At 51.4% G+C, this 22387-nt stretch overlaps 1 protein-coding gene across 3 annotated transcripts in view; it reads left to right on the plus strand.

The window, feature by feature from the left end:
- Nucleotides 1-512: 512 nt before the first annotated feature.
- LOC105496715 (cilia and flagella associated protein 74) overlaps nt 513-22387 on the plus strand; it is a 78010-nt gene continuing 56135 nt past the window's right edge. For all 3 annotated transcript variants that reach the window (XM_011767287.3, XM_071067886.1, XM_071067888.1), the window contains exons 1-6: nt 513-669; nt 14217-14302; nt 16152-16236; nt 16420-16563; nt 18019-18117; nt 19373-19477. In XM_011767287.3, the coding sequence (XP_011765589.2) occupies nt 14236-14302; nt 16152-16236; nt 16420-16563; nt 18019-18117; nt 19373-19477 (500 nt within the window). In that variant the 5' untranslated portion in view covers nt 513-669; nt 14217-14235. The remainder of the gene's footprint in view (nt 670-14216; nt 14303-16151; nt 16237-16419; nt 16564-18018; nt 18118-19372; nt 19478-22387) is intronic.

Raw genomic sequence — 22387 nt, forward strand, 5'->3', positions numbered from 1 at the left:
CCCGCTAATTTTTGTATATTTAGAAAAGATGGGGTTTCACCATGTTGGCCAGGCTGGTCTCGAACTCCTGACCTCAAGTGATCCGTCTACCTCGGCCTTCTAAAGTGCTGGGATTACAGGCGTGAGCCACCCTGCCCGGCCCGATCTTCCATTTTCAGGAGAAGAGAAAAATACCCATTTTCACGGGAAACCTCCTAGTTTTTTAGGTTGACAATGACTCCAAACCATGGTCCTCTGAGCCACCGCGCCGGTGCTGAGCCCCTCCAGGCCCCCCAAGCCTGTCTGTCACCTCCAAGGCTGGGCCCTGGGCCAGGCCTGGACGTCTGGGACCCCGGAGACGTCCCCCCACCCGCGGCCTGTAGCCTGCCCCTTCAGCCGTGCCTCGGGGCCAGCGACCGCCCCGCTCCTGCCTGGAGAGCGGGCCCCGCCCCGCGCCGCGCCGCGCGGTGGGTGGTGGGTCGGACCAAGCCACCCGCTCCAGTCGGGGAGCAGCACGGGCGAGGCTCCCCCTCCGGCCACGATGGAGTCTTCCGTTACCATGGAGCTCCGCGCTCCAAACCCCGCCGCTGGCGCCGCGGACGGCCTTCGCCGAGGACCGCCTCCTCCCTGAGCAGCCCGGGGCTTCTGTGCCCCCGGACCCCGAGAACCTGGGACCCAGGCCAGCCAGAGGTGGGTGTGGGGGCGGATGCGTTTGACCCTGGGGCTGAGCTGGAAGCGTTTGACCCCCGCCCCCCAGGCAGAACTCCGTCCCATATTAAACCCCTTTCCCTGAAAGCTGTGCCAGAGAAATGACTGTTAATACTTCTAGTCCCTGGTTCGTTTCAGGGAACCCCGGCGCTGGCACAGCCTCGATTGAGGGGCCCGCACCTGACTTTGCAGCAGATGTTATAATAATGTATTATTATAACACATTTACAAAAACATTAAACAAAAATCAAGGGCCAGCCTGTCTGGTAAAAAGTTAAGACTCATGAGTGTCTGCCTAGCTAAAAAGGAGAGCATGGTCCATAGCCCCAAAGTCGTTTGGTTTTAGTATGTATAACCTGGTTTTGGAAGCTGATTTGCCTCTAGTTTTTTGTTCTCCTAAAGGAATACTCCTTTTATCTGCATAAGCCAAGTATTGAGGTAGTCAGCAGGCCTGCTCTAGGGCCCACAGTTCGAAAGAAATTGACTGACAGCGATTCTCTGGGTAAAGATGCATCAATGCGCATGTTCAACTTAGAGATTGGTTATAAAGCGAACATCAGTAGCTACTACCCAAGTTAAGAAATAGAACATCAGCACCCCAAAGTCACTCCCCCTTGCCGTTCACAGACCCACTCTTCTTGACCATGTCTGACTTTTTCTTCAGTTTTACTTACCTATGCATGCGTCCCTAAACAATATAGTTAACTTTCACTTATTTTAAACTATATAAACTTTATATATATATAAAATTTTAAAGATAATATATAATTTTCTTTAGTTTTACTTAACTATGCATGCGTCCCTAAAAAATATAGTTAACTTTCACTTATTTTAAACTTTATATAAACTTTATATAAAATTTTAAAGAATGTATGTGGTATTATATAAACAATATATAATATAAATGTAGTATACAAACTATATATAAAACCACATATAATTTTATGTAAGTTTCATAATATATACTAAACTTTATATAATACTACATATAGGCTGGGCGCGGTGGCTCCAGCCTGTAATCCCAGCACTTTGGGAGGCCGAGACGGGCGGATCATGAGGTCAGGAGATCGAGACCATCCTGGCTAACACGGTGAAACCCCGTCTCTACTAAAAATACAAAAAACTAGCCGGGCGAGGTGGCGGCGCCTGTAGTCCCAGCTACTCGGGAGGCTGAGGCAGGAGAATGGCGTAAACCCGGGAGGCGGAGCTTGCAGTGAGCTGAGATCCGGCCACTGCACTGCAGCCTGGGCGACAGAGCGAGACTCCGTCTCAAAAAAAAAAAAAAAAAAAACAAACTACATATATTCTTTAAAAATTTTTTTTTTTGAGACAGAGTCTCACTGTGTTGCCCGAGTTGGAGTACAGCGGGGCGATCTTGGCTCACTGCAACCTCTGCCTCCTGGGTTCAAGCGATTCTCCTGCCTCAGCCTCCCGAGTAGCTGGGCTTATGAGTGCCCGCCACCATGCCTGGCTAATTTTTGTACTTTTAGTAGAGACGGGGTTTCCACATGTTGGCCAGGCTGGTCTTGAACTCCTGATCTCAAGTGATCCACCCACCTCCGCCTCCCAAAGTGCAGGGATTACAGGCGACAAGCCACCATGCCCCGTTAACTTTCACTTATTTTAAACTTTATATAAATTTATTTATATAAAATTTTAAAGAATATATGCAGTATTATATAAATCTTGTATTATATAAAGTTATATAATATATGTATAAGGTTTATGTAATACCACATATACGTTTATATAAGTTTAATAATATATATAAACTTTACGTAATACCACATATATTCTTTAAAATTTTTGAAACAATCCCAAACTTGTATAAAAGTTGCAAGCTCAGCACAAAAAAATTTCTCGTAAAGTATTTGACAGTAAGTTGCTTTCTTTTTTTTTTTTTTTTTTTTCGAGACGGAGTCTCGCTCTCTCACCCAGGCTGGAGTGCAGTGGCCGGATCTCAGCTCACTGCAAGCTCTGCCTCCCGGGTTTACGCCATTCTCCTGCCTCAGCCTCCCGAGTAGCTGGGACTACAGGCACCCGCCACCTCGCCCGGCTAGTTTTTTTTGTATTTTTTTAGTAGAGACGGGGTTTCACCGTGTTAGCCAGGATGGTCTCGATCTCCTGACCTCGTGATCCGCCCGTCTCGGCCTCCCAAACTGCTGGGATTACAGGCTTGAGCCACCGCGCCCGGCCATAAGTTGCTTTCATGGTGCTCTGTCGCCCCCACCCTTGTCGAGTGTATTTTTCCACAAACAAGGACATTCTCCAACACAGCCACACAGGAGGACACAGGCCTGTTGCTGTGTTTACCCCACAGTCTGTCAAACATGCTTTGCCAGTTAATTGCATCAGGCCCCCAACGTGGAAGGATCCAGCCTGGAATCACTTTACACTGAATTCTCACCATACCTCTTTATTCCCCTTCGGTCCAGAACATTCCTTGGCCTTGCTTTGGCTGTCATGACCCTGACACCTTTGAAGGTCATGGGCCAATTACTTTGTAGAAAGTCCCTCCGTTTGGTTTCGTCTGCTGTGTCCTGGTGATTAGATTCCCACTGTGTGTCTCGGAAAGTCACAGAGGTAACGCCATAGCCTGTTCGTTCCATCCAGTCAGTGACTCACAGTGGTCACGCTGTCACGTTACTGGTGATGTTCACTTTGAGCTCTTCATCAAGGTGGTATCTGCCAGCATCTCCACTGGGAAGCTCTTTTTTCCTTCGTAATTAACAAGCATTTTGTTGGAGGTACTCGGAAGCTATGCAAATATGTCATCACTCCCAGGCTTGGCCTAGGAGGCTGTCACGGTGGACACCTTCCTCCCCTGCCTGGGCTCTGATACACTCTGCTGGACCACACCTGGGGCTGCCCTCTTCCCTGTCAGGCTCTGCCATCCAGCTCTGAGCCTCAGCCGCACACACCCCCACCCTCCTCACCCAGCCAGGCGCCCGCATCCAGCTCTGAGCCTCAGCCGCACACACCCCCACCCTCCTCACCCAGCCAGGCGCCCGCATCCAGCTCTGAGCCTCAGCCGCACACACCCCCACCCTCCTCACCCGGCCAGGTGCCCGCATACAGCTCTGAGCCTCAGTCATACACACCAGCACCCTCTTCACCCAGCCAGGCGCCCGCATACAGCTCTGAGCCTCAGTCGTACACACCAGCACCCTCCTCACCCAGCCAGGTGCCCGCATACAGCTCTGAGCCTCAGTCATACACACCAGCACCCTCCTCGCCCAGCCAGGTGCCCGCATACAGCTCTGAGCCTCAGTCATACACACCAGCACCCTCCTCACCCAGCCAGGCGCCCGCATACAGCTCTGAGCCTCAGTCGTACACACCAGCACCCTCCTCACCCAGCCAGGTGCCCGCATACAGCTCTGAGCCTCAGTCATACACACCAGCACCCTCCTCGCCCAGCCAGGTGCCCGCATACAGCTCTGAGCCTCAGTCGTACACACTGGCACCCTCCTCACCCAGTCAGGCTCCGACAGCCCAGCCTGGGCCACTGTGGATCCTGCTGCACCTGCCCCACCCAGGGAACCTACTGTGACAGTGAAGGGAAGGGGGAGAGGAGGAGTATCAGGCGTGCCTCTCTCTTTTTCTCCTCGGGGTTGTGTGAGAGATTCATTCACACAGTGGCACCACGGCCATCAGGGCTGTCTCTAAGCCTCAGGACCTGAGAATATGACCTTACTTGGACTTAACGGTGATGCCTGTAAGTAGCTAAGAGGAGGACATACTAGAATAGGGTGAGCACCTCATCCAGTATGACCGGTGTCCTTATAAAAAGGAGAAATTTGGACATAGACATGCACACAGAGAGAATGTCCTATGAAGATTGGAATTTTTCTGCCACAAGCCACAGAACTAACAGAAGCTACAAGACAGGCCTGAAACAGGCTCTTGCCTCGTGCCTTCAGAGGGAGCATGGCCCTGCCAGCAACTCGGTTTTAGACGATGGCTTCTAGAACTGTGAGATAACTTCTGCTGTCGAAGCCACCTAGGTTGTGGTACTTTGTTATGGTGACCCCAGGAAGCTAAGACAACGGGTGGGATTTTCTGTAGGGTGTGCTCCTGGGAGCGGAATCGCGGAGCTAGAGGGTGCCGTAGGCAGTCTGAGCTCCTCTTTCCCCAAAAACCCCACGTCCTGATCCTCCGAACCCGTGAGCATGTGAGGGGACATGGCACGCCCTTGACTAGGACTGTGAAGTGCCTGTTGAAGTCTTTTGCCCATTTTGGTGTGGGGCTGTCTGTCTTCTTCACTCATTCATGGATATTCCTTACGTGGTCTTGACAGTAAACCTCTGGGTTATGTGCTGTGATTGTCTTCTACTTTGTAGGTTTTCTTTAACTTTCCCTAGGATGTCATCTGAACAAAAGATTTGGTTTTGTTTGTTTGTTTGTTTGAGATAGAGTCTTGCTCTGTCGCCTGAGCTGGAGTGCAGTGGCACAATCTTGGCTCACTGTAACCTCCGCCTCCCAGGTTCAAGGGAGTCTCTTATCTCAGCCTCCCGAGTAGCTGGGGTTACAGCTGCACACCACCACGCCCGACTAATTTTTGTAATTTTTGTAGAGATGAGGTTTTGCCGTGTTGGCCAGGTGGTCTTGAACTCCTGACCTCAAGTGACCCACCTACCTCGGCCTCCCAAAGTGCTGGGATTACAGGTGTGAGCCACTGCGCCTGGCCTGAATGAAAGTTGTTTTTTGGTTTTTTTTTTTTTGGTTTTTTTTTTTGGTTTTTTTTTTTGGTTTTTTTTTGAGATGGAGTCTTGCTCTGTCGCCCAGGCTGCAGTGCAGTGACCGGATCGCAGCTCACTGCAAGCTCCGCCTCCCAGGTTTACGCCATTCTCCTGCCTCAGCCTCCCGGGTAGCTGGGACTACAGGCGCCCGCCACCTCGCCCAGCTAGTTTTTCGTATTTTCAGTAGAGACGGGGTTTCACCGTGTTAGCCAGGATGGTCTCGATCTCCTGACCTCGTGATCTGCCCGTCTCGGCCTCCCAAAGTGCTGGGATTACAGGCTTGAGCCACCGCGCCCGGCCTGTTTTTTTTTTTTTTGAGACGGAGTCTTGCTCTGTCGCCCAGGCTGGAGTACAGTGGCCGGATCTCAGCTCACTGCAAGCTCCGCCTCCCGCGTTCATGCCATTCTCCTGCCTCAGCCTCCTGAGTAGCTGGGACTACAGGTGCCCGCCACTTCGCCCGGCTAGGTTTTTTTTTTTTTTTGTATTTTTTAGTGGAGACGGGGTTTCACCATGTTAGCCAGGATGGTCTCGATCTCCTGACCTCGTGATCCGCCCGTCTCGGCCTCCCAAAGTGCTGGGATTACAGGCGTGAGCCACTGCGCCCAGCCCTGAATGAAAGTTTTTAATTGAAATGTGGGCAACTCTACCAACTTTTCCCTTTGTGCCTAATGTTTTTAGTGTCTTATTTAAGAAATTCTGAGGTAACAAGGCTCCATTCCTACCCCCCATTGACTCCTCGCTAACACACACACCGTAGCAGAAATTTGATTTTTCCCAAACGAGTCTCTAATCCACGTGGGACCGATCTTCAGGTGGGTGCCGACAAGGACGTCCATTCCGTGGCCACTGCTCAGCAACCCGGCTTCCATCCTGCATAGCGCTAGTACTTGAGGGCCGATTTCTGGCCTCTCTGATCTGTTCCTTTGGTCTGTTTGTCTTGGTCAAAGCACTCTACTGTCTTAATTTTACAGCTTTAGAATCCATCTTGATATCTGGTGGGGCACCCCTTCCCCCTTCAAAACTATGGTTCCATTGTTCTTCCATATACATTTTACAGTTCACCAGACGAGTATCTCTCTGGCATGCAGACACACACACACACATTTCTGTTGGGATTTGGATGGGGGTTTTAGGGAATCTGCAGAGCACTTTGGAAAGGACTGACTTCCTGACAACATTGGGTTTCTAGTGCTTGAACATGCAGCTGTTTATTTATTTATTTATTTTTATTTATTTTTTTGAGATGGAGTCTTGCTATGTCACCCAGGGTGGAGTGCAGTGGCGCGATCTCGGCTCACTGCAAGCTCCGCCTCCCGGGTTCAAGCGATCCTCCTGCCTCAGCCTCCCAAGTAGCTGGGACTACAGGCGCCCGCCACCACACCCGGCTCATTTTGTTTTTGTATTTTTAGTAGAGACGGGGTTTCACCGTGTTGGCCAGGATGGTCTTGATCTCCTGACCTCATGATCCACCCACCTCGGCCTCCGAAAGTGCTGGGATTACAGGCGTGAGCCATCACGCCCGGCCTATTTATACTTTCTTTTAGAAAAAACTTTTATTATGGAAAATTGCAAAGTCAAAAAAGCCCCAGGTGTCAGCCTCACAGCGTTCCTCTCCCAGTACCCCTCCCTACTTGTAGTTCTGGACCAGTGTGTTTCAAAGAAAATCCCAGGCGTGATATCATTTCTCCTGGAAAAACCTTTGTAGATGCCTCTGACAGATAGAAACTTGTTTTTAGCATAACCACAAAATCATCAACCCCAATACAATTAATAAGTTCTTGGTTTTTTGTTTTTTGTTTTTTGTTTTGAGACGAAGTCTCGCTCTGTCACCCAGGCTGGAGTGCAATGGCGTGATCTCGGGTCACTGCAACCTCTGCCTCCCAGATTCAAGCGATTCTCCTGCCTCAGCCTCCCAAGTAGCTGGGATTACAGCCACGCACCACCACACCCGGCTAATTTTTGCATTTTTAGTAGAGACGGGGTTTCACCATGTTGGCCAGGATGGTCTCGAACTCCTGACCTCAAGTGATCTGCCCGCCTCGGCCTCCCAAAGTGCTGGGATTACAGGTGTGAGCCACCACACCCGGCCCACATTAATAATTTCTTAATGGAAATAATGCCAGTTTGTGCTCATTTTCAGGAATTGTCTCAAAAATGTCTTTCACAGCTAGTTTGCTTGAATGGAGATTCGAACAAGATCCCCAGGTTGCATGTGGCCAACTTGTCTCTCGAGGCTCTTTTGACTTAAAGACCCCCCCCCTTCCTTATCTTCCCCCAGGCCATTTATTTGTTGAAGAAACGGGGTCATTTGTTCCATTTATTTTTATGTCCGTCTCCTTTAATGTTGCCTGAGGAGGCTCCTCATTTTCTCTGTGGAGGTCTGTGTGTCTTTTGTTGTATTTATTCTTGAGTACTAAATGGTTTTTTATGTAATTGTAAATGGTAGCTTTTCTAAATCTTATTTTCTCATTATTTCTTCTGATAAATAGAAATATACTTGGTTTTTATTATTGAAGTTGTACCTAGCAACATTACTAAGTTGTTTTAATTAAATAACTTATCTGTATATTTGTTTGGATTTTCTATGTATACAGTCATTTTATCTGAAATAATGACCATTTTTCCCTTCCATTCCTTATGCCTTTTATTTATTTATTTATTTATTTCTTTTTTTTTTTTTTTTTTTTGAGGCAAAGTCTTGCTCTGTTGCCCAGGCTGGAGTGTAGTGGCATGGTCTTGGCTCACTGCAACCTCCACCTCCTGAGTTTCAGTTTCAGCAATTCTCCTGCTTCAGCCTGCTGAATAGCTGGGATTACAGATGTCCCCCACCACACCCGGCTAATTTTTGTATTTTTAGTAGACCCGGGGTTTCACCATGTTGGTCAGGCTGGTCTCGAACTCCGGACCTCAAGTGATCCACCCGCCTTGGCCTCCAAAAGTGCTGGGATTACAGGCGTGAGCCACCGTACCCGGCCGATATTTCAGGAGCCCTTCTTTCTGTTATTGCCAGTCCACTTAGACACCCACATGAGATCACACACTTAATTTGATTTTTTTCTCTATTTTTTCATATGTTTAAAGTAGCACCCATAATGAATAATTTGATCAATGAATAATCTGATCAATCAACATTAAATGCAGATTTGAAGCTGCTGAGTCTTCCTGGTGAATTGAACATGCGATTATAATGTGTCCCCACTGCTGTTCCTGCTTTTTGCCTAAGTTTTTTGTCTGTTTCTAGACAACTCCAGTAACTTCCTATTTATGGTACTTGCATTTCTTTCTGACTTTTAAAATGCAATGCTTCTTAAGCTTGTGTTTTAGATGTCTGTTTCTCTCTTTTTTTTTTATTTTTTTTTATTTTTTGAGACGAAGTCTTGCTCTGTGGCCCAGGCTGGAGTGCAGTGGCACAATCTTGGCTCACTGCAAGCTCCGCCTCCTGGGTTCACGCCATTCTCCTGCCCCAGCCTCCCGAGTAGCTGGGACTACAGGCACCCGCCACCTCGCCCGGCTAATTTTTTGTATTTTTAGTAGAGACGGGGTTTCACCGTGTTAGCCAGGATGGTCTCGATCTCCTGACCTCGTGATCCTCCTGCATCGGCCTCCCAAAGTGCTGGGACTACAGGAGTGAACCACTACGCCTGGCCTGGATGTCTCTTTTAAATTGTAGAGAGTTTGGCCAGGTGCAGTAGTTCGCACCTGTAATCCCAGCACTTTGGAAGGCTGAGGTGGGCGGATCATCCGAGGTCAGGAGTTTGAAACCAGCCTGGCCAACATGATGAAACTCCGTCTCTACCAAAAATATAAAAATTAGCTGAGCGTGGTGGCCCGTGCCGGTAATCCCAGCTGCCCAGGAGGCTGAGGCACAAGAATTGCTTGAACCCAGGAGGCGGAGGTTGCAGTGAGCCAAGATCGCACCTCTGACCTCCAGCCTGGGTGGCAGAATGAGACTCTGCCTCAAAAAACAAAAACAAAAACAAAAAAAGTTAGTTTGATTTGTTTTTGTGGTTCTTGGTTTTGTTGTTGTTGTTGTTTAGTTTGTTTGTTTGTTTGTTTGAGACGAAGTCTCACTCTATCCCCGAGGCTGGAGTGCTGTGGCGCGATCTCGGCTCGCTGCAAGCTCTGCCTCCTGGGTTCACACCATTCTCCTGCCTTAGCCTCCTGAGTAGCTGGGACTACAGACACCCGCTACCACGCCCGGCTAATTTTTTGTATTTTTAGTAGAGATGAGGTTTTACCATGTTAGCCAGGATGGTCTCGATCTCCTGACCTCGTGATCCGCCCGCTTCAGCCTCCCAAAGTGCTGGGATTACAGGCATGAGCCACTGTGCCCAGCCTGTTCTTGGTTTTTAATGCAATTTGATAATATACTTCCCTTTAGCTTGGTTATTTAATCTATATTTTTACCTTTACTTAGGTTTTAACCTGAAAGTTTCTTATTTTGTTCGTTCTTCAACTTTTTTTTTTTTTTTTTTTGAGACTGAGTCTCATTTTGTTGCCCAGGCTGGAGTGCAGTGGCATGATTTCAGCTCACTGCAACCTCTACCTCCCGGGTTCAAATGATTCTCCTGCCTCAGCCTCCTAAGTAGCTGGGATTACAGGGACACGCCATCACGCCTGGCTAATTTTTGTATTTTCAGTAGAGATGGGGTTTCACTATGTTGGCCAGGCTGGTCTCAAACCTTAAGTGATCCACCCGCCTCGGCTTCCCAAAGTGCTAGGATTATAGGTGTGAGCCAGCTCACCTGGTTTGTTCTTCAACATTTTTACGAGAATTAAAGTACAGTCCTATCCAGCATTTCTGATGGTTTTCAGTGTGATGACGGCACACTGGCCGGCCACGTTACCGCGGTGGAACTTCCGCACTTTCCTGGGTCTCTCGGTTCCCGATCCCACTGCTCCCACCGGAGGAGCACCCGGAGCTACCCGTTCCTGAGCCTTTCACAGCTGTGTGGCAACGTGGGGTTTGTTCTCAGCTTCCCCTGCAGAGGGTCAGCCAGCGCCTCTGTCTGCAGGGACAGCCACCCTCATCCCTCCACCTCCCGCTTCTCTTTGCTCCTGTTTCTCCCACTGGCCCTTGCCCTGGTAGATTGATGTACTGAAAACAGTACATCTACCCCCTGTTGTTAGTGAGGACTCAGGAGAGATCAGAGGTGACTGCCTGTTGGAAGTGCTGTCTTTAACGGATGCTCAGTGTATGTGGTTTCGTGTGATCATCTGAAATGGAACTGTGTGTGCGCAAGGACACCTTCTATAAGACTGTCACCCACTGGGTGTCCAGCAAAACGAGGTCACGGAGGCCACAGGGAATTCACGAGCACCGAGCTGAATAGGTTTGGCCATTTTCTAAATATCTTCTGAAAACCCTGCCATTCAAAACTAGCAAGTTAATCAGTTCCTTCAAGGGGAAAAATATTGTTGGAATTTTACAAGATGCCTTAAAATTCTGCCTCTCCGGACTTTAAAATGCAATTATTTCTTTGTAAGTTTAAAAAATTGCTGGCATTGATATATTAATAATTCATCCAAGAAACATTGCTAGGCACTGAAATATTTTTAGTGAATTATTCTGAAGCAATTGCTAAGTTAAGCAATGAAAAACAGCCCTCTACAATTTTACAGTTTTAGCATCTCATACATAATGTCAACATTTATGTACATTTCACCTGGAATTACTCATTGCAATGTGAAATAGTAATGCTAATTCCCAATGGAAAATGTCTGTCTCTATGATAGATATGTTGACTTGTAAGCCTTTTTTTTTTTTTAAACAACTTTAGAGTCAGGATCTTGCTCTGTCACCCAGGCTGGGCTGCAGAGGTACAATCACGGCTCACTGCAGCCTTGACCTCCTGGGCTCAAGTGATCCTCCCACCGCAGCATACTGAATAGGTAGAACCACAGATATGCACCACCACGCCTGGCTACATTTTTTTACTCTTTTTTTTTTTTGAGACGGAGTCTCTCTCTGTCGCCCAGGCTGCTGAGATGCAGTGATGTGATCTCAACTCACTGCAAGCTCCGCCTCCTGGGTTCACACCATTCTCCTGCCTCAACCTCCCCAGTAGCTGGAACCACAGGCGCCCGCCACCACACTGGGCTAATTTTTTGTATTTTTAATAGAGATGGGGTTTCACCATGTTAGCTAGGATGGTCTCAATCTCCTGACCTTGTGATCCACCCACCTTGGCCTTCCGAAGTGCTGGGATTACAGGTGTGAGCCGCCGCCCCTGGGCGCTTTTTTTTTTTCTAGAGATGTAGGTCTTACTGTGTTGCCCAGGCTGGTCTCAAACTCCTGGCTTCAAGAGAGCCTCCCAGCGCAGGCTGCCATGTTGCTGGGATTACAGGCATGAGCCACTGTGCCCCGCTGATTTGTAAGCATTTGACATTAGCTCTTTTGTATATTAATCATGGTACATGCATGATGTGATTAATAGGTGTTAAAACCAATCACATATTTAAGGTATAATAGAAAATAGACACTGTCTGGGCGCAATGGCTCACGCCTCTAATTCCAACACTTGAGAAGGCCAAGGCAGGTGGATCACTTGATCCCAAAAGTTTGAGACCAGCCTGGGCAACACGGCGAAACCCTGTCTCTACAGAAAATACAAAAATCAGCTGGGTGTGGTGGTGCGTGCCTGTAGTCCCAGCTCCTTGGGAGGTTGAAGCAGGAGGATCGGTTGAGCCCAGGAGTTCGAGGCTGCAGTGAGCTGTGATCGCACTACTGCACTGCAGCCTGGGCAACAGAGTCAAACCCTGTCTCAAAAAAATAAAATAAAGTTAGACATTAAATTTGATTCTCACCAGAAAAAATAAGTAAAGAGTTTGTGATTTTGTGATTTTAACATTGTTTCTTTTTTTCTGAGACAGTTAGAATGCAGTGGCACAATCTCAGCTCACTGCAACCTCCACCTCCTGGGCTCAAGCAATTCTCCTGCCTCAGCCTCCCATGTAGCTGGGACTACAGGTGCCCGCCACCATACCTGGCTAGTTTTTGTATTTTTAGTAGATACGGGGTTTTACCATGTTGGCCAGGCTGGTCTCAAACTACTGACCTCAAGTGATCCACCCACCTCAGCCTCCCAAAGTGCTGGGATTATAGACAGGAGCCACTGCGCCCGGCCTGTTTCTTAAGTGAAATTATTTAGTTCCAACATACGGACACAGAAGATTCGGTACCAAGAGTTCCACACGAGCAAGCTCCTAACATCCCCAAAGTGATAACCAAAGTGTAATGATAATTTTGAAATTATTTAAGAATTGGTTTCGGTGCCAGATGTAGTGGCTCAAGCTTGTAATCTCAGCACTTTGGGATTGAGGTGGGCGAATTGTGGCTGAGACCAGGAGTTCAAGACTAGCCTGGGCAACAAAGAGAGACCCCCCCCCATCTCTACTACGAATTTAAAAATTACCTGGGCATGGTGGTATATGCATGTAGTCTTAGCTACTTGTGAAGCTGAGGCAGGAAGATTGCTCGAGCCCAGAAGTTTGAGGCTGCAGTGAACTATGATTGAGTCGCTGCACTACAGCCTGGGCAACAGAGTGAGACCCTGTCACAAAAGAAACAAGAAACTGCCCAACAGTATTCCCCAGTATCCCTTTACACTCCCACCAGCAACACGGGTGATGCCAGCCCCTCCACAGCCTTGCCAGTGCTTACTGTTGGCGTTTTGATCTCAGGCATTCTTTTTTTTTTTTTTTTTTTGAGACGGAGTCTCGCTCTGTCGCCCAGGCTGGAGTGCAGTGGCGCGATCTTCTTGGCTCACTGCAAGTTCTGCCTCCCAGGTTCACGCCATTCTCCTGCCTTAGCCTCCCGAGTAGCTGGGACCCCAGGCGCCCACCACCACGCCTGGCTAATTTTTTCTATTTTTTAGTAGAGACGGGGTTTCACCGTGTTAGTCAGGATGGTCTCAATCTCCTGACCTTGTGATCCGCCCGCCTCGGCCTCCCGAAGTGCTGGGATTACAGGCGTGAGCCACCGTGCCCGGCCGATCTCAGGCATTCTAATCAGTATGTAGTAGTATCTCGTTATGGCTTGATTCATATTTCCCTAAAGATGCTGATGTCACACGGAGTTTCACATGCATATTGGCCATTTGTATATCTCTTTTCTTATGGCTATTCCAAATCTTTTGACTTTTTTTTTTTTTTTCCTTGAGACAGATTCTCGCTCTTGTCCCCAGGCTGGAGTGCAGTGGCGCGATCTCAGCTCACTGCAACCTCTGCCTCCTGGGTTCAAGCCATTCTCCTGCCTCAGCCTCCCGAGTAGCTGGGATTATAGGCACCTGCCACCACACCAGGCTAATTTTGTATTTAATTATTTTAATTTTGTATTTGCTGGTGGGAGTGTAAAGGGATACTATGGAATACTGTTGGGCAGTTTCTTTTTTCTTTTGTGACGGGGTCTTACTCTGTTGCCCAGGCTGGAGTGCAGTGGTGCAATCACAGCTCACCGTGGCCTCAGCATGTTGGCCGGGCTGGTCTGGAACTCCTGACCTCAGGTGATCCACCTGCCTCGGCCTCCCGAAGTGCTGGGATTACAGGCATGAGCCACCACGCCTGGCCTCTTTTGACCTTTTAAACTGGAGTTTGGACTTTATGTGGTTGATAGGAGCTCTTCGTGTGTTCCAGATGTAAGACCTGCGTCAGAAATGTGTGTGCTGCAAATATTTTTTCCTAATCTGTGGTTTATTTTCTTAATGTCTTCTTTAAGAGAAAGTGTTAATTCATCGTTTTTTTAATCTACGGTTTTATTGATCTATACTTTATGGTCATCTTTTGTAGCTGATTTCTACCTCCCAGCATGGAGGACGACGGCAGCCTGCTCTCCGAGGACGGGCTTTTGGACGATGCCCCCCTTTTGGAAGACGGTAATAAAGTTTCTGTCACAGTAGCACAAGTTTCACCAACAAGAAAGACAAATGATACGCTTCGTAGTCACCCTTTAATTCCGTTTATTTGTGGGAGAGGGTATCTTTTACACTCACATTTTTCTCTCAAAGAGGGAGCTTATATTATTGTCTTTATTTGAAAGAAAGATAAATTGTGGCTGAGATGTTGAAGGCAGCAGACCGTAGTTTTCTAGTTTCCAACATCAGTATTGAGAAATCTGATGCCATTTTTATCCCAGTCCTTTGAATGTGACCTATTTTTGTTTTCTTTTCCTGGAAGCTTTTTTTAAAAAATCTCTGATGATCTGAAATTTTTCTGAGACGTGCGTTGATTTGGTTCTAGTTCTGGGCACAAGCAGGCCATCGCAATCTGGAAATGCATTTCCTTCCCACTCCCACCCCACTCCCCACCTCGTTTTGGGTTCTGTAGTGTGCTGAGTCAGCTGCCCGTCCCCTGGCGCTGGGTGGCCTTCTCCCCCCCGCCCCTCACCACCGTCTCCTTCTCCTGCCCCGCTTGCAACTGTGGCTTTCTGCCTTTTCCATCATTTTGACTGAGATTTAATGAAGGGAAGAAAAGCTGTGTTCCATTTGCCGTGTTTTGCCGGAAGTCCACTGTAATCTTCCGAGATAGTGACCTTCAGCCTCTTTTGTCTGCGAACCGCTTTACGTTCTTAAAAATTATTGAAGAGCCAGAGAGCATTTGTTTATGTTGCCTGTATCTTTCAATACTTACTGTATCAAAAATTAAAGCCAAAACCATTTTAATACTTAGCCACTTAAAATAGCAATAACAAACCTATGGTGGTAACGTAAGAGTCCGGTTTAACAGAAGACAGCTGGCGTCTCAGAGCTGTCTGTTGTGACGTCACCTGTCACACGCGGCCTCTGGAAAACGCCACTGTCCTCTCATGCGAAGACAGTGAGGAGACAAATGTCGTGCGAGTGTGATCATGAAGACAGTTTTCACCTCGCAGGCCCTGAAAGACACACAGGGATTCTCAGGGTTCCCTGGATTTTGCTTTGAGAACCATCAAGTTAGAGCTTGTCAAGATTTATCCTAAAACTGGCCGGGTGTGGTGGCCCACACCTGTCATCCCAGCACTTGGGGAGGCTGAGGCAGGTGGATCACTTGAGGTCAGGAGTTCAAGACCAGACTGGCCATGACGGGGAAAGCCTCCTCTACTAAAAATATAAAAGTTAGCCGGGTGTGGTGGGACACTCCTGTAGCCTCAGCTACTCAGGAGGCTGAGGTGGGAGGATCCCGTGAACCTGGGAGGTGAAGGCTTCGGATAGCCAAGATCGCACCACCGCACTCCAGCCTGGGCGACAGAGACTCCGTGTCAGGTTCACGACTACGCCGAACGTCATGTTGAGGTCCAAAGGGAGTGGGTAGATGAGCGGAGGGAACCCTCGGGGGGCCGTAGGCAGGTGAAAAAGGATTTTATTCAGCAGCAGCTCTCACCAGTGGCTTTCTCTCACACTGTCCGCTCTGTCCTGGCTGCTTAGTCCGGTGGCTCCCACACACACAGCTGCATGGCCGGCTCTCCCTTGACTTCAGGGTCAGCAACTTAACTCTTTCTCTGGGCACGAGCCAAGCAGTGCTGAGCCCGTGCTCCCCTACATCGGTCTGCAAAATGGACGTCCCTGACTCTCTCTCTCGGGGCGCCAGTGCCGCAATCCCACTGCGTCACCCAGGCTGTTTACCTGTGCCTTCTTGGCTGATTCCTTACACTCTGTCCCAAAAAAAGAACAAGATTTATCCTAAAACTTCAGACACAAATGTTTGATCTACTTTTTTTTTTTTTTAACCTCTTGCCTTGATTTCTAGAAAGAGATGAATTAGAGGATCCGGAGTTTGACATCGGATGTCCTCTGCAGGAAGCTGAGGATGACATGGACCCAGGACACAGCAGGTAACTCAGAGGGTGGGGGGTGAAGGGAACAGGGCGGCTGCCTCCTCCCTCCCACAGGCTGTAGCTCCCGCAGCTCCCTCCTGAAGCAGATCTGTCAGGCACCTACCCCGGCAGGCCACACGGAGGAATGAGTCCTGAGCCTGCGGCCAGGGTGGTGGTAGCTGGTGTCCTTTTCATCCTAAGCTCAGTGAAAGAACTAGATACTGATGCTGATAAATTGAAGAAGAAAACAGCTGAGGACAGAATGCAGGCATTTCACCTGCGACAGAACCTGAGCGCCCTGGATAAGATGCGTGAGGAGCAGGAGCTTTTCATTGAGAAGATGAGGTGAGCCGGGGCTGAGGCCACTGCACCTCCACCTCTTGCTGCGCCCCGGGCCGTGACGCGGGTGCAGCAGGGGTGGTCCTGTGCCTGTCATCACCCTGAGGGCCTGCAAGGGAGGGTCCCACAGGGTCTCCATGGAGGAGCAGTTCTGCAAGCCCCACTCAGGAGCTGGTGCCCAGCGCTCCCAGCCCCCTTCCCACAGAAAAGGCGGTAAAAAGCGGCCCCGCCGTCCCCAACGCCAACCAGAGCTGCCAACTGTCAACCTTTCACCGTAGCTTCTTTCTCTGTGTTCGTGTGTGTGTGTATTTTATATCTATGGGTTTTTTTGCTAAATTATTTTAAAGCAAATTACAGACGTGATACTTCACTCCTAAATATTTCAGTGTCTCCTAAAAAATAAAAGCATTCAGCTGAGAGTGGTGGCGCACGCCTGTGGTCCCAGTTACTTGGGAGGCTGAGGCCAGAGGATCGCTTGAGCCCAGGAGGTCAAGGCTGCAGCAAGCCTGGGCGACAGAGCAAGACCCTGTCTCTAAAAATAAAAAAACTAAAAGATAAATGTTCTTCTGCATAACTTGGTCACCTAACCTGGGTACTTCGCTCAGGGAAACTACGGTTTCCCTCCTCGGCTCCTGCAGCACCTGTGTGTCTTCCAAGTGACCTTCATGGCCGGCGCGGTGGCTCAGCCTGGAATCCCAGCACTTTGGGAGGCCGAGGCAGGTGGATCACCTGAGGTCAGGAGTTTGAGACCAGCCTGGCCAACATGGTGAAACCCCATCTCTACTAAAAATACAAAAATTAGCCGGGCGTGGTGGCGCATGCCTGTAATCCCAGCTACTTGGGATGCTGAGACAAGAGAATCACTTGAACCTGGGAGGCAGAGGTTGCAGTGAGCCGAGATCCCGCCACTGCACTCCAGCCCGGGTGACAAGCAAGGCTCTGTCTCGGGAGGAAAAAAAAAAAGTGACCTCCAGAGCTCATGCTCTGGGCTTTGCTCCACTGTATGTACCTGAGGCCAGAGTCTCCCCCAGGAGCTACCGTGTGAACTGGATTCTGACCCAGTCCATGCCCCGCTGGTGATCTGGGCCTGCCTGGCCCACACTCTGGAAGATGGTGGAGGAGCTCCAGCTCGTCCCCTCCCGTGGCCCCAGACCTCCCACCACGTGCCCTTCACAGGCAGGAGCACGCTTGTTTAGGGACTCAGGTTCCTTCCCGCTCCTGAACTGTCCTCGGCCCCAAGAGCATGTCACCTTCGGGTGGGAGCCACACAGTTGCCCCTGGGCAGAGTTTTCCAAAAATGGACGACAGGACCCTGCTTGTGTGGCTGGAAGGTGTTAGAGAGACCCCTGACCTGGGCAAGGGGGGCTCTGGGGGTCTGGCTCTGCCTCACCTGGCCCCACTGCCACTTTGGAGGCTGGAGTTTCAGGGAACCATCATCTGACCCTTGCTTCCCTGTTCCAGAGGGGAGCTGCGCGCCTGTCGGCAGAGGCGGGACCTGATCGGCAAGCAGCAGGAGGCTGTGGCAGCCGAGATCGCCACAGAGGCAGAGGCGGGCAACATGTAGGTGGCCCTCGACAGAGGGCAGGGAATTGGGCATGAGGTCAGAGCAGAGGCTCATTCGTTCACCCACAGTGGGGCGTGAAGCACCTGCTGCGTTCAGGCCAGTGAGAAGCCCCAGTGTGAGGCCACAACACACACACAGAAGCACGTGAGGTCGGCAACGCTGGGGCCTGCAGGGCGCCAGGGCTGGATCTCTGGGAGGCAGGACTGCGTGGATCAGCAGTTGGGGGAAGGCCCCTCGGGCCACTCTTGCCTGGGGCAGCAGGGCGGAGCAGCTGAGGGCGGGGTGAGAGGTGAGAGGCCCACATGGGTCCCACACTGCCAGGTGGGAGGGCCCGTGGACGCTGGAAACGCCAACACTCACCGACAGGCACTCCCAGAGCTGGCTCCACGGCTGCCGCTCCAGCCTCGCCTCACCCTCCGGGGACCGGGTGCCTGCAGGGCCTGCCGAGGTCAGCCCAGCCCTGGGAAGGCCCCAGCAGGTGCCCGTCCTGGCGGCGCTGGTGCAGCCGTGGGGAGCAGAGGGCCAGCAGCCAGGGGCAAGGGAACCAGCAGGTCCTCCCGGCCCTGGAGGATGAGGGGCTTCTGGTCACTGTGGGCTGGGGGGGCCTGAGGGTCAAGGAGCAGACGGGGCTGCCCAGGTCTCTGCGGGGTTTTGACCTGCCTCATTCCTGGACCGTGGCACCCAGGATCTAGGGGTGACCGCTGAACCTGGCCAGCTGCTCAAAGCCCACCCCTTGCATCCACACGGCCGGGACCTCCGGCCAGCATCACGCTGTGCCGCTCTCGTGGGCAACCACCCACTGCCAGGGAAGTGGTCTCCAGGAGTGCGGCTGGGCTGGTGCTGGATGTGCACTGTGTGGATGATGCCCAGGAGGGGAGCAGGAGGGAGGGAGGGGACTCAGGGCACCCCAACGCCAGGGCCTGGGGCTTGTCACGTGTGCTGGGTCCTTCCCAGGCCAGAGGCCTGGACGTCTGCTGCCCCCAGGGGCTTCATGCAGGGGCGACTGAGGGTCCAGGGCAGGCTCCCCAAGCCCTCACTCCTCCTGGGGCTGTGCCATGTGGGCACTGCCTGCCCAGCAGAAAGTGGGCACGTGGAGAGCCTGCCACCAGCCCCACACTCCACCAGCTAGGTAGCCCAGCACCAAGATTTCCCTCCTGAGGGAGAGGAGGCCAGGGGGTGCCAGGTGAACCTGGGTGGCCCCTGGGTGACTGAGGCCTGACACACGCCCGGCCTGTGCCTTCGCCCCTGCAGGGCCACTGTGGGCCGTCTCCAGGCCGTGTCCAGACGCCTGTTTGTGGAGCTGGAGAATGAGAGAGACCTGCAGTCGAGGACTGAGGCCGTGCTGAAGGAGAGCGAGTGAGTCAGTGTGGACTGGCAGCGGGGCCTTCCCACCTGGGGGTGGAGAGCAAGATCCGGGGGGTTGCACCTGACCGGGAAACTGCCGGGAAGTGGAAAGGGGACTCGGCGAATGCAGTGCAGTGGTTGGAAGGATCAGTCTTCACATCGCCTTTTTCCGTTTCTCTGGGTTTGTTTATGTTCCTAGGAACTCCAATATCAGGTTATTTTTCCTCTTTCCTTGTTTCTCATGCTTTGCGCTTCCACAGAACAGCGAGCTGGGTTTTCAGAACCCAGGAGAGAGACGCTGCCTCGTCCTAAACGCTTTCCTGTGGAGCTGGGTTGGATGCGTCGAGTTGCCTCTGGCGAGTTTGGCAAGAAGGGGTTTGGGAAGGTGCACGAATTGCTCAGAGCGACTGAGGGGACCCTGAGCTGGCCTCAAGTAGGACTCCCGAACCACATGGCCCCCAGCCCCGGGAGCTGCAGCCAGGTCCATGGCGTCCACAGCACTGACCCTGCACGTGCCCAGGATGACCTAAGCTTTCCAGCCTGGGCAGGGCAGGGGGCACAGAGAGGGCTGAGCGCAGGCCTCAGGCCACCCCGCCCACAGGAGTGCTCATGCCACCGGCCCTTGTGCAACCTAACATCTCGGTCCCACCCTAGTGAAGACACCACTGGGCTTTGACCCAGTCTCTGACCCGTGCTCGCTGTGATGTAGTCACGACCCAGTCTCTGACCCACACTTGCTGTGATGTAGTTTCTTTTTTTTTATTATTTTTTTTTTTATTTTTATTTTTTTGAGGCGGAGTCTCGTTCTGTCGCCCAGGCTGGAGTGCAGTGGCCGGATCTCAGCTCACTGCAAGCTCCGCCTCCTGGGTTTATGCCTTTCTCCTGCCTCAGCCTCCCGAGTAGCTGGGACTACAGGTGCTTGCCACTGCGCCCGGCTAGTTTTTTGTATTTTTTAGTAGAGACGGGGTTTCACTGTGTTAGCCAGGATGGTCTCGATCTCCTGACCTCGTGATCCACCCGTCTCGGCCTCCCAAAGTGCTGGGATTACAGGCTTGAGCCACTGCGCCCGGCCGCTGTGATGTAGTTTCTGACCCAGTCTCTGACCCGTGCTCGCTGTGATGTAGTCACGACCCAAGCTGGTGTCCAGTGCCCTGCGCCGTGGCCCCACCTGTGAGGGCAGCGGGAGGGGTGCAGGGGAGGACACTGAACCCAGCTGCAGCTGAGCGTGGAGGAGAGCACTGTCCGTGGTGGCTCTCCTTTGACGATGGCTCTGTCGTGCCCTTCTCACTGCTCAGCAGCACCTGTGCCAGGGCGGGGGCTTCACAGGGCTAATGAGCCCCAGAAGGCCTCACTTTACTAGGTTGCTGTGATTGTCCAGTTCTTTAAAAAAAAGAAAGAAAAAAGTTTTTGGTCTGGGCACAGTTAGTGGTTCATGCCTATAATCCCAACACTTTGGGAGGCCAAGGCAGGTCTATCACCTGAGGTCAGGAGTTCAAGACCAGCCTGGGCAACATGGCAAAACCCTGTCTCTACTAAAAATACACAAATTAACTGGGCTTGGTGGTGGGCGCCTGTAATCACAGCTACTCGGGAGGATGAGGCAGGAGAATCGCTGGAGCCCAGAGGCAGAGGTTGCAGTGAGCCAAGATTGCGCCATCACACTCTAGCCTGGGCAACAGAGTGAGCAAGACTCTGTCTTAAAAAAAAAAAAGGGCCGGGCGCGGTGGCTCACTCTTGTCATCCCGGCACTTTGGGAGGCCAAGGCGGGCAGATCACAAGGTCAGGAGATCGAGACCGTCCTGGCTAACACAGTGAAACCCCGTCTCTACTGAAAATACAAAAAATTAGCTGGGCATGGTGGCGGGCGCAGGTAGTCCCAGCTACCTCTCTCGGGAGGCTGAGGCAGGAGAATGGCATGAACCGGGAGGCGGAGCTTGCAGTGAGCCGAGATTGCGCCACTCACTCCAGCCTGGGCCACAGAGTGAGACTCTGTCTCAGAAAATAAATAAATAAATAAATAAATAAATAAATAAATAAAGTTTCATTTTGAAACAATTCCAAACTTACAGAAGAGCTGCAAAATGGCAGCAAGACCCCCTGTGCCCTGCGGCCCTGTGCCCGGAGCCGTGCCCGGAGCCGTCCCCAGAGCCCATGTGGGCGTTGTGTCCAGGGTGACCCCTCGCCCCGCCCCAGTCAGGGGGAGCCTCGGTACTTCTGTGACAGGCGGACCTTGCATTTCTGAGGATCGCAGACCAGGGGCTGTCCCGCACTGTGACTGTGCTTGATGCCTCTGGGGGTGATGACCAGTCCCCTGGGTGTCCTCTTGTGGGACACGTAATGGCTGCCAGACCCGCCGTGGGGCCACCGGCTTCTTCAGCGCAGCAACGCCGTTCCCTTGGAAACTGATGCGTAGCTTGTGGGGAGAAGCTTTGAGGCTGGGAAATCCTGCTCCATGTCCCTTTTCACACGAGCACGGCATCCCTCCGTGTTTCTTGCCAGAATTAATTCCTGCTGTGATGGCTTCTAAGGGGTGACTTTCCAGTTCCACCATCCCTTCTTATTAGTTGGCTTTCCACTGTTAGGAGAGCGTTCCCCCTCCGTGTTTGTCCGCCGTGTAGGCTGGGGGTGCTGTGTCCCTGGCAGGTCTGATCTGGCCCATCAGGATTTGTCCGGGTGCTGCAGCCGCCTCGCATCTGGCAGTGGCATCCTTCCGCATCCTGCGTTCATGTCTGTCGCTCTGTGGGCCACGGGTGTGTGCGAGGGGCAGCTTGGAGAGCACAGCCCCCGCTTCCAGTGTCGGCCCCGGGAGTCTTCCGTTGTGGCTCTGGGACAGGTGGTGGGCACGAGGCTGGCCGCTGCTTCGGGACCCAAACCACATTCTGGGAACAGCTCCTGAATTTCCCCAGCACACGTCCCTGCTGC

This window comes from Macaca nemestrina, chromosome 1 (genome assembly GCF_043159975.1).
Source record: "Macaca nemestrina isolate mMacNem1 chromosome 1, mMacNem.hap1, whole genome shotgun sequence".
Classification (NCBI taxonomy): domain Eukaryota; kingdom Metazoa; phylum Chordata; class Mammalia; order Primates; family Cercopithecidae; genus Macaca; species Macaca nemestrina.